General features: G+C 38.7%; 1 protein-coding gene across 4 annotated transcripts in view; it reads right to left on the reverse strand.

Moving 5' to 3' along the window:
- The window catches only part of DCLK1 (doublecortin like kinase 1), a 262,831-nt gene that overhangs the window by 23,931 nt on the left and 226,380 nt on the right, over positions 1–12,520 (reverse strand). For all 4 annotated transcript variants that reach the window (XM_009568683.2, XM_054068052.1, XM_054068059.1 and 1 more), the window contains 4 exons: positions 9,695–9,828; positions 8,912–8,989; positions 8,182–8,278; positions 4,527–4,607 (listed from right to left, as the gene is read on the reverse strand). In XM_009568683.2, coding sequence (XP_009566978.1) covers positions 4,527–4,607; positions 8,182–8,278; positions 8,912–8,989; positions 9,695–9,828 — 390 coding nt within the window. The remainder of the gene's footprint in view (positions 1–4,526; positions 4,608–8,181; positions 8,279–8,911; positions 8,990–9,694; positions 9,829–12,520) is intronic.

Here is a 12,520-nt window from a genome sequence, read left to right on the forward strand (position 1 = left end):
GCTCAACTCTGGAAACTTTGAAGGGTCAAGAACTTCAGAAAATGTTGACTGCTGATAGTCTGAAAGAAGTGTTCTCCTGAGCAAGTCTCAGAAGTTGAGCAGTCATAATTCTTTGACAGTTTAAAAACTCTGGTCCAGAACTGAGACTTCACCTTTACGTTTTCACAGTGTAAACTGCTTCGGTAAGATATATATGTGCACACACATACACATATATATGTATTTTAATCAACATCTACATATTGATCTATTAGCAAGAAATCAAGATAAAATTAAAAAAAATGTAGTAGAAAATCTCGGTGCCATTTGAGTAATTAATGATGTTTTTATATTTGCACTGTTTACTATGGCAGGAGACATTGCTACTCAGAGAAAAAAAAGAAGTGTTAAAAAGATGGAATGAAGTTCAGGATTCCCAGACTCCTACTGTGCTGAATCCATTTCACAAGGCAGTCACAAGAGTTTTACTTTCCAGGTCTAAAAGCATCAGATGAATAGGTCATTATATAAAGAAGAGCAGAAAATTAGAGCAAATAGAAGTGCTGGAAAAAAACTTTTGGATTCTGTTTCCGTTAAGGATTACAAGGAGATTTTTCTTTGGGCAGTGTCCTGGGGTGTAACCAAAGCAAGTGCAGCTGCCAATTAAGAAATGTCTTTTTAAATTAACTTTAACTTACAAATTTTCAGCTTATTATTTACTGCTTGGTTATTCATTTCTTTTGCACACACATTTTCAAGGCAGACATGGATAAGCAAAAATGTAAAAGCTTCAGTTTCCATAACTGATTTTAGGCTGGTGCGTGCCATCTTGCTCCTCCAGCAACAACACACCAGATTTTCAAATGAGTATTTTAACAGAGAAGGATTGACAAAATGCAGTGCATTCCTTTCAGTATTCACTGCTTAATGCTGCTAGGAAATATTTACTACTTATAGGACAAAAAGAGAGCAGGCTTGTCCTGTAATTTGTTTAGCATAATTCAGGTTATCGATATCAGCAATGTTTTCAATGCCACAGCTCAAGCTTCCAGCTTCTTTTATAATTCTTTGGTTTTGCAAAGAATTTGAGGAGGTAACAGAAAGAGCTGGTATCCCTGTGTGCGAAGTATAAACCGATGGATTTGTTTCCAGGTCTAAGTGTACTGCATAGGAGAGACAAATCCAAATAAACTAAATGGAGGGGGCAAGGAACTGCTGCTGAATTGCATTTAGTATTCAAGATCTCCATCTGTGGTGGTGGCACATAGCCAACATCTTTTCAGGTTTTGTTTTTTTGAATTGAATACAGCTGGGATATTATTGACATAGGAACTGTTTTACTGGTCTGACTCTGACCATAACAAGTTTTGCAGTTTCCAAGAGGATCACAGCTATTTTTATAGCAAAAACTGAAACTGAAATGAGGGTTGGCTCCTATTGAAACTGTCAAAGCACATTCCAGGAATCTCAGCAATTTACCAAGTAATCACATAGTAAGCAGCTATAAAGCAGAGTGGTTATTTACAATCTACAAAATGTTTTTATACAGTGTAAGCAGTTAGAACACTTCTATCAAAGGTTTGATCAAAGAGAGAAAATGTTTCTTAAAATTGTCAAGGAACACACATGCCTGCTTTTCTCGCCAGATGTCATATACAGCACTTTAGCTGCAAGTTTAACACTCTATGAATAGTTTCAAAACAGACTAAGGAAAGGAAAGTCCAGCATTTTATGTCATGAAAAGGTATTTAAACAAATTACTTGGGAAAATGCAGTGTTCAATGAAAACTCCATATGCCATTTCTTCTCAGAAAGACAGCCTTTATGCTGACAGTTGCAGATAATTGCTCAGATAATTACAACACGTAGATCACCAAGCCTTTTATAAATAAGGATATTAATTCGCTGTTCTGAAGCCGGGAAAATGAAGTACACAGAGGTTGTGTGACAGACTCTTATCTGGTGAGGCTGGTAATGGTATGAGGATGTGAGGTTGGATTTGACACCAGGGTATCATTCTGCCTCTATATAAAAGCAGGCTGTCCCAGACTTCCCAGATACACATCAGAGAAGTGTCCATTTTCATTATAGCATTTAAGCACCTGTTTCAACTCAGCCGTGTTCTTATTTCTCCTGAAGTGAGCTAGGATTTTAGTGCCATCTAGTTAATTTTATGCCTAATATTAAGCATTTCCATGTGTGATGTTTTGAAATAGGAGCGACGTTTGGAATGTTCTCAAGCACTTTCCTGAACTGATTCCAGTGTTAGTCTTCCAGAAAAAATGTCTGGAGGATACATAACAGAATTCAAAGCACATTTTGATCTGCATTATGAACTACCATTAATGGAATACTGAAGAGAAAATACTGATTTGTCTCGGTTGCCAAAAGCAGCAATTGGACAGAAAAGAAGAAATTACAGAACTGTCATGGAATATTTGTTTCACTTATATATGGACAGAACTGCAATAGTTTTTGATTGCAAAGAATTATAATCAGCATAAAACTACAAGAAGTGAAGCAAAGCTAGACCAAAGGTGAATTGAATGTAGTATCCCATTTCCAAGAGTGCATGGTAGTCACTGTTTATGAAATAGTACATTTAAGGAAGACAAGTAGATCTTGAATTTTCTCTGGTATATTGTCCGGTTTCTGCCAATCTAACACTTAAGAACTTTGTGACCCAAGACTTGTATTCAGACCACCATATTTAGCAGGCACCAATGGGCTTATCCTCAAATAATACATCAAACTTCCTTTTAAATCCATATATACTTGGCCTCTTCAGCATCGTCTGACAAAGGGCTCCGTTTTTTAACTTACTGCACAGAAGCCCAGGAATTTGCCAGGGTATTTCAGTGACCAGAGCTCAGGTTTTGGTTACTGGGGCTCTGGAGTGTTAAAAGACTTTAGCCCCTGGCTCCTCTCTCCATCCTACCCCATCAGCAGGTGCTAGCAAGGGCAAGGAGCAGACCCTCATGTTACCTGCACACTCTCAGCATCATGTTACTAACAAAGAGATGCACCTCTTCTTAACACATCATGCTAAACTGGCTTCCTAAAACACATCATGGTGTAGCTGAAGCAAAAAAAATAACAAAATATGTATTTTTCCAATGTAATTTTCAGAAAAGACTAGTGCCCACATCCTTATGTGGCATCAACAAGAGTTTGTTTTAGTAACCTCAGCAGCAGTGTGCAGATGCCATGGGTGACCTGGCCTCTCTATGACTTCTGATCAGTCCTTTCCATCTCTTCCTCAGCAGCACTCCAGAAATCCCCACCTGTCCCCCTCCTGTGGGGGCAGTGAGACACCTCAGTCCCCATTATAAACTGTAACAGAACACTAAGTCCAAGGAGAGAACCTGACACCAAGGAACATTAATATTCCAAATGTCATCCCAAAAATGAAAATATTTTTATCAGACATTGTGCTGAATCCTTGCACTCTTCATACAGTGTGGAAAAGTTCTGCATGATAATAGCATTTACAATTGAAAAAAAAATGGTTTGAGCAATAAGGGAGGTTCCAAGACTTAAAGCATATACTTGGTAAGCACTTAACCACTGTTCTAGGCTATATGAAGGACACTTTCACAAAAAAAAAGATTAACGTTTGAGGTTACTGTACATTTGAATTTTTAGAATAGTGTTATAGTGAGAAGATTTCTGATACAGTAGCCGAGGAACAAAACAGTATTCTAGAGAGGACTGCACACAAACTTGCAACAAACAAAATGAAACATTATTTCTTCCTCCCTTATTTTTAATTTCTCTGCTCATCCCAATTGTATTTCTTTTCTCAATCTTCCTTTCTGGATTTTAATCTGGATTTTCTCCAATTTTTCTCTCTTGTCATCGAAATATTTTAAGACATATTAAATAATCTGACATAATTAGCAAATACTAAGTAGTATCCTTGACTCAGCATCAATTAAAGAGAAACCTCTTTATTCTCTGCCAGATTTATCCGTATGCCACCTCGCTGATTACCACTTTTATGGCAAATGTCCAGTCACTTAAGAGATAAGCCAGGATACATAAATAGCTATTTCATGGTAAGTCAGATTAAATGGATATGGCTGCACATAAATATATGTATATTTCAACATCAGAAGCTAAATATGATTCTAAAGGTTTCCTTGTTCCATGCTGGATCAAGTAAGCTTAAGACTATGGACTACATTTCAATAGCTCTGATCATGACTGTCAGATTTTTGAGTTCATCTGATTTTAGGAGACCAAAATGTGTCACTGAACCTGCAAGTTGATTGTTAGAGGTATACATTTTTTCAAGCGAGGTTGAGATATGTTGTAAACATGGCCCAAAATATTTCACAGAAAATGTATCTGAGCATGCATAAAATAGTGGCCACTCCAAAGTGCACGTGATAGACTAAATCAGCCTGTAACTCAGCTTATTTCCCATTGAATCTGTGGCATTTTTAGAATGTGCTGGCTCCAAAAGGGCATAGAAAGGACTTGACAGAAAAGAGCTCAAAAGGTGCCACATTACAAGCAGCATCTACAAGCCTGAAAATACTTACATTAACCCATGGATGCTCAAGAACTTGCAAGGCTGAGAATCGCAGATCTACATCTACTTGAAGCATCATTGTGATAAGTTCCTGAGAAATGGAGTAATGGGTCAACTTTAAAGAACATTTTTAAAGAACAATCAACATTTAATTTGCTAAAGTGCTCTTCAACTGATTATGTCAGAGGGCTCAAAGACAGAATGAACTACCAACTGCAAAAATACATTAAGATTATTAAAAGTACCAGAACAACTATGAACTGCTGAACTTCAAGCTGAACTTTTAAATCAATATCTAACAGTACCTTGAAAAGCTAGAAGACAGTTCTGAGTTACAGTTCTCTGGCAACTGTTTAAGAGAAAAGCACTTAATATATAAATTACAAAACAGATGGTAGCACGAAATTAGGTTAGCTTTCCATGAAAAAAAAGCCAATTCCTCTTAGGAAAAAAGCCAGCAAATCTAGAATTTTACTTTAAGCTCTCATATAAATGACATAGAAAATACTTTAAAAAAAAACCTTAAAAGCATTATTTTTCAACCTCTGATTTCCTCTGCAATTTAACTAGCATGTAAATAAACACATATTCAATTCCATCAGTGACTGCAGTACACAGAAAACTGGATGGCAGTATGACAGCAAATAATGGGGTATCATCAGTGACCTAAGTTAATAATTCTTAGAGACAAGCAGAAGTTAATGAATAGGCTAATGCTTCAAAACAGAAATTTTAAACTCAACTGTTTGGAAGAAGGCGTTTCACAGGAGAACACCAGTGGCAAAGGATTTGCTGAGTTCTCATTAACAGCGCCATGAAATAAAGCCAGCTACAACAGGCAGCTACAAGAGGACTTCTTCCAACTCTGTACCTCATTCATTAACTTCATTACTTACCAGGCTAAAATGCTAGTCCTGATTACCCTCCATATATTTGTAAAAGCTCTCTCTAACTCTCCCCAGAATGGAGATTCAGAACATAGAAGGCTACTTTTATTACATACCTTCATCTCCAAATTTCAGGGTTTTTTGTGATTTATTCACAAAATGTCACACAAAGAAATAGGAAGACAGTTTTGCCTGAATTTGCCTTACAGGCTATAGAATTAAACGGGCAGAAATTAAGCACTCCTCTGCAGGATGACCATACAAGTAGTGTTATGGTTTTGGTTTCTTTTTTCCTTTTTTTCTTTTTTTCCCCCCACATACACAGGTTTATTATCTCTATCTCTCTCTATATATTTATGTGCATGACTACAGTACAGTACAGATCTCTAGAAAATCTGAGAGTTAAACTGTTGCTCCAGCGCACTGATAAGATCTAAAAGACTTGATCTGCTCTGCAAGTATAATGGACTTGATAAGGATCTGTATCTGAAACAGACAGTATCTGCCTTAGCACACTTCAAGATCTACCTCCTTTGTGTCATGTGCCAAGAAGCAACAGAGCATGAACTGGTGCCCAAAGCAAGTCTGTATTTCATACCATACTGACAACAGTAAGGAGTTACAGGCAATGCAGGACCTGGTTCTTTGACAGAAAGGAACAACAGACATATCACCTAATGGGATTAATAAGGGGAAAACAGCCTCCCTATAATATTATTATAATATCCAAAGGCTCCAGGCTTGTACCTGGTCCCCATCATAAGTACATATAAAGCACAGTCCCAGGGAGCTTTCAAGCTAAGAAGTGTAGGTCAAGCAAAGTTACTTAAAATTTTTCTTGCTTAGAAAGGGCTTCTGATGTCTCCATTGTGTGAGACACCAGATAGAGGCAGGGTCTATTTCAGAACGACGTGGAGTTTAACAAACAGACATTGATCAAACAACAACATACTTAGTGACTCAGAGGAATTTATAGGTCTAACAGGAGATGTATGAGACATACCAAATGTCTCCTCATCCCTCCTGGGTCTCCTCATCTCTCCTGCTTCATGGGACAGCAAGATGATGACCAGGGGGGTAAACCCCCTCCCACTGTAAAGGAGGATCAGGTTCGTGACCACCTAAGGAACCTGAACATATATAAGTCTATGGGACCCAATAAGACACATTACAGAGTCCTGAGGGAATTGGCTGATGTGGTTGCCAAGCCACTCTCCGTGATATTTGAAAAGCCATGGCAATCGGGAGAAGTCTCTGGTGACTGGAAGAAGGGTAACATTGTGCCCATTTTTAAAAAAGTTAGAAAAGACAACCCTGGGAACTGTCAACCTGTCAGCCTCACCTCTGTGCTTGGGAATATCATAGAACAGATCCTCCTAGAAGCTATGCTAAAGCACATGGAGGATGGGGAGGTGATTAATGGCAGCCAGTGTGGCTTCACCAAGGGCAAGTCTTGCCTGACCAACCTCGTGGCTTTCTATGATGGGGTAACTGCAGCAGTGGAGATGGATAAACCAAGGGATGTGATCTATCTGGATTTCTGTAAAGCCTTTGACACAGTCCCCCACAACATCCTTCTCTCTGAATTGGAGAGATATAGATTTGATGGGTGGACTAGTTGGTGGATAAGAAATTGGTTGGATGGTTATATTCAGAGAGTAGTGGTCAATGGCTTGAAGTGCAGATGGAGATCCATTACAAGTGATGTCCCTCAGGGGTCCATACTGGGACAAGTGCGGTTTAATATCTTCATCAATGATATTGACAGCGAGATTGAGTGCACCCTCAGCAAGTTTGCAAATGACACCAAGCTGAGTGGTGCAGTTGCCACACCACAAGGACAGGATGTCATCCAGAAGGGCCTAGACAGACTGGAGAAGAGGGACTGTGAGAACCTCATGAGGTTCAACAGGGCCAAGTGCAAGGTTCTACACCTAGGTCAGGGTAATCCCCGATTTCAATACAGGATGAGGGATGACATGATTGAGAGCTGCCCTGCAGAGAAGGACTTGGGGGTTCTGGTTGATGAGAAGCTCAACAGGAGCCGGCAATGTGCGCTCGCATCCCAGAAGGCCAACCGCACCCTGGGCTGCATCAAAAGAAGTGTGGCCAGCAGGTCGAGGGAGGTGATTCTGTCCCTCTACTCCGTTCTTGTGAGACCTCATCTGGAGTATTGTGTTCAGTTCTGGAATCCTCAACATAAGAAGGATATGGAACTTTTGGAATGGGTCCTGAGGAGGGCTACAAAGATGCTCAGAGGAATGGCGCACCTCCCATATGAGGACAGGCTGAGAGAGTTGGGGTTGTTCAGCCTGGAGAGGAGAAGACTCCAAGGAGATCTTATAGCGACCTTCCAGTACCTGAAAGGGGCTTATAAGAAAGCTGGGGAGGGACTGTTTACAAAGGCTTGTAGTGATAGAACTGGGGGTAATGGGTATAAACTGGCGAGGGGTAGATTTAGACTGGGCATAAGGAAGAATTTCTTCACAATGAGAGTGGTGAGGTACTGGAACAGGTTACCCAAGGAAGTTGTGGGTGCCCCATCCCTGGAGGTGTTCAAGACTAGGTCGGATGGGTCCTTAAGCAGCCTGGCCTAGTGGGACGTGTCCCTGCCCATGGCAGGGGGAGTGGAATTAGATAATCTTTGAGGTCCCTTTCCACTCAAACTATTCTATGATCATATGATTCTATGAAATACAGCACTGTGAAAGGACAACACGCATTAGATACTGGCACTGGGAATAACACTGAAGAAGTATCATCAACTATAAAATTCACCTTTGCGGAGTCAGAAACATTGTCCCAATATGGAGATGGAAAATCCACCTGTCCCATCAAAATCTGATCAAAAAGCACTTCTTGGTCATCTCCACTTCTGTAAAGTAAAAACCAAACAAAAACAACAAAAAAAATTATTTCCAGAGCGGGTTTCAATAGGCTTTTTGAAATTGCTTTTAACTGGCAATTCCTTAGTATGCTTTCGGAGGCTGTTGGTACCCTCCAAGCATGCAACCATTTGTGTGAATGGTGAGATTAAAAAAACACGTGCAGTTGGTACATTCTTTCTGAGGTAACCTGTTTGTCTTTAGGATTGTCAACAACTTTGTAATTGCTTTGAGGGGGAGAAAAGATCTGACATGTCCTTATTAAGTGGCTTACATTTTAATTACCTTTTACCGACCACAAAATATGTTGTATTTGGTCCATGAAAGAAGATGCTTATTTCACTGTGTATTTTAAACATCAGGCAAAGGCACTCAAAACCCATAATGGAGGCTCTTGTTTTGTAATGCTATGAAGTTTAAACTAAAATAAACAAACATGAGACAGATTTTACAGTGAAATCACAGACATTTATGGAGTTTGCTTGAGTTACTATGCAGAGTACAGGAAAAACCAAACCCTGTGAGCACAGAATTTTTTTCCATTGGGAAGCTCTGTGCTTAATGCAAAAGCAGCACAGGGACCAATTCATAGAATAAAGATGGTTGAATAGATCAGTCCATACCCACGGAATGGAGGAAAACCACAGAGCAGGATGTAAGTAATCACACCTGCTGCCCAGATGTCCACCTTCAAGCCATATCTAGAAGTGTGAGAGAAATGATTAGAGACATCTGACTACTATGAACTACAGTGCAAGAACAGAGGAAACATTTTCATAATTATTAATAATGTCTTATATATTTGCATCTGTAGTTTGTCTGTGTCCTACCTACCTACCCTAATACCTCTTTCAATCTTTTTTTAAGTTTACATATTAAAACCACATCAGATCAGAACACAGGAGTGCACATAAAATGTTGTGCTGTATTCTGGAGTTAGGCAGTGACACCTACCAACATGAAGCCTGTAAAGGTGACACAGGCTGCTCAAGCCAGCAAGCATTTACTCTGTGGAACAAATCAGAAGAGGATAGTGCACGATAACAAAATAAAATTTAAAAAAAAAAACAGGGAACGGTAGTTAGCAGTCTCTGAAGACAGGTTAAGAATTACTTTTATTTCATCTGCAAATGGCTAGTTAGTACCTCAGTGTTAAGCTGAGAAGTTTGAAGCCAACAGCTGGCAGAAGAATCTGATATAGCTCCAAAGTTGGCACTGCTCTGAGCTGGTTTGGACAAGACAGCCTCCAGAGCTCTCTTCCAACTGAATTGTTCTATGAGCCACGATTCTGCATCATACTTCAGCAAAGGCAGCATAAGATTCTTAATTGCAAGAATTCCCATCACACTGGCAAGAACATGCTCCACTGTGTACACATCAATGAATCATCACTAGAATTGATTTACCCAGTTTCGGCAATGATTTCTGGAGCTACATATGTTGGGGTCCCACAAACAGTATACAGAGGTCCATCCACAATTGTTGCTAGGCCAAAGTCTCCTAGCTTCAGGGACTTGCTTCCATCTTGGTGTTCATAAACCTAAATCAGGAGGACAATTCAAAGGTTTAACACAATACCATCACAGCAACTACTATATCATTTACTAACCGCCTGAAATGTTCTTTCTAATTTACAGTCTTTTTTTCTCCTCCTTACCTCCAACATATTTCTCTGCATGCTTTAAAAAGTCACAGACAATTTGGACAACTTCCCTTGAATGTACTCAAGGTGTTTGAGAAAGACTTACCTTGATACCTGGTCAGCGAAGGACATACTACTTGATAGAAGCTAAAGCTCAGAAGCTAAGGTCTGACTTCCCAGCAGTAATGTTCCTAGGTTAACTCCCCACTGACAGCCAATTTACAGTCACGGGGGTTTGAGTTTATCCATTTTACTTACACACAGCTCAAAGGCTTGCACAGAAATTTCAACTTCTTAGATAATACAATAGCAACTGCACTGATAGCAGCAATACATTCTTCTCTGTGTATTTAAATCACAATACACAAACCTGGCTGGACTATTTCCCCTAGAAACACTGTCCTTTCCTTGGATAACTGTTGAACACCAGCGAGTTGTATATTACCATTCTCATCAATGGACATAGGTAGAGCTGCTGTTAATGAGTACGCATGAAAATTCTGTTTTAAAACATGGTCTTCACAGCAGCAACATGATTTTCCATGGGTTTTTGTGGGTGCAAAGGGAGAGTAAGACAGAGTTACATGAAAAAAACTAGAAATATCAGTAAAAATACACAAGTTTAGAAGCTGCCTCAATGCAAAGAACAACTCCAAACTTGTAAACACTGAAAACTTACTAAAAATGTTTAAAATAAAAATGAATAAAATATATCTAAATTAAACACTAGACTGTGAGTCTTACTTTAATCCAATTCCTGGTTTGGGTTCTTGCTTCCCCTTTTGAAATTATTTATGATGTAATTTAATGCTGTTTACCACAACAGCATCGTAAAAATGGAAACAGTCTACTGGACTGGAGGGCTTCTTAAAATATATATGCATCGCTTTATTATTTGCAACCCAAATCAAAGCTCCACGCAGTCTGTTTCACCAATAGTGATATCCTGACACCAATTAGCAGTAGCACTGTTCAAAAATAGAAGATATCATACTTCCCAATCAAAAGCACAATCATCCTCAATACCCATCTTGACCAGCTTCTCCTATATCAGAAATCACATTTATCTACAATTGGTTCCAGAGGAAAATCCTAGATTTTTTCTTACAAAAATACAAGAAATTCTACAATGGACCTTTGAATGGTTCTTGAAGTCTCTCACCACTGTTTTCTACAGATCTTCTATAGCTCATAATAATTAGTTATATTATACAGCTCTCCCTTCACTCTCCAATTTCTCCTTCGTTTATGTTAGTCATGTCTAGAAAGAAAACCCCTCTCTGTCCTGAATCCCTGCTACCAGGTGATATAGCCACAAGCAGACATTCAGAACACACAAAATTCTTTTCCTTATGTTATTTTTAACAATAACACTGGATCTTTAAGAGGACCAGCAGCTTGGTATGGATTCATATTTTTCTGTTACTAAGCCAGAAAAAAAGATAGGCTTATAAAAAAGCACTGGAAAAAAAAGCAATTATGGTTTTATTAAAAACACAGATTGTTAAATACATCTGGTTCCTGAAACTAAAGGAAGTGCTCTCTGAAATGGCAGTAATAAATCTAATTTCAACAACAGTTTTAATTAAAGGCTAGAGACTAGAGCTTTAAATATACACTTGCTGAAAAATGTAAAGTGTGCACTTAGACATCAACAGCTGAATCTACTCTAATTAGCATCTCATATTCTATTTCATGTGCTTATCATTTACAGAGCTCTCTCTGAGTTGTGTTAACCTACTGAACGTTCATAAATTCCCTCCTTCAACAGACCACATTTTGTACAACTCACATATATCCTAGAAATTAATTATGGAAAAGGCTTCTTTCACAATATTTACCAATGCAGAAAGTTTTGTACTGTGCATTTTCTAGTATTTTGTCCCATCTGTTTCCAGGAATTACTTTCCTTGGAAAACTACTTCAGTTGACTTGTAAAACTGAAGAAAGTAACTTTTCCTCACCCTGTTATAACTCCATATGAAAGGAGCCCAATGTGAAGTTGTGGTATGTTACTTGCCAGTCAAAGAATGTGAAACATAATTTAATGCTCGTGTTATTCAGAACAAACTCTATCTATGTTCCACTGCATTTAAATACTGAAGAGCAATTAAAGAAATGAGGATTAGTGCAAATTACCCACTATGTGGTGCTTTCACTGTTTTAACTAAGCAATAAAACTGTGTAATTGTACAACACTAATTGAATGCAGCCACACATAATTGTGTGCTACCATATGTATCCTATTACTATAAAGACTGTCAGTATTTTCTAAGCTGCTCTTGTGATCAGTGCAGATGGCAACAGTCAGAGAAGTTGTTCTCTAGGGTTTATTATATGGCTATAAAGACATCCCCTGACTTGACAAAATAAACGTGCTAAATAGCAGCAATTATGAAAAATGTTCCAATTAAAACCTGGAAGATACTCTCTAGAGAACAACAAAAAGTGCTGAAAAATCACAGGTGTACAGCATACCCTGAACTCTCAGACAGTTGATGTTAGGTAGGCTTTGCATGCCTTGAAGACAATAAGGAATATTCATGTACTTACAGAAATAACTGGTATTGCAATAAAACACTGAGAGAGG

This window comes from Cuculus canorus, chromosome 1, assembly GCF_017976375.1.
Source record: "Cuculus canorus isolate bCucCan1 chromosome 1, bCucCan1.pri, whole genome shotgun sequence".
Lineage (NCBI taxonomy): Eukaryota > Metazoa > Chordata > Aves > Cuculiformes > Cuculidae > Cuculus > Cuculus canorus.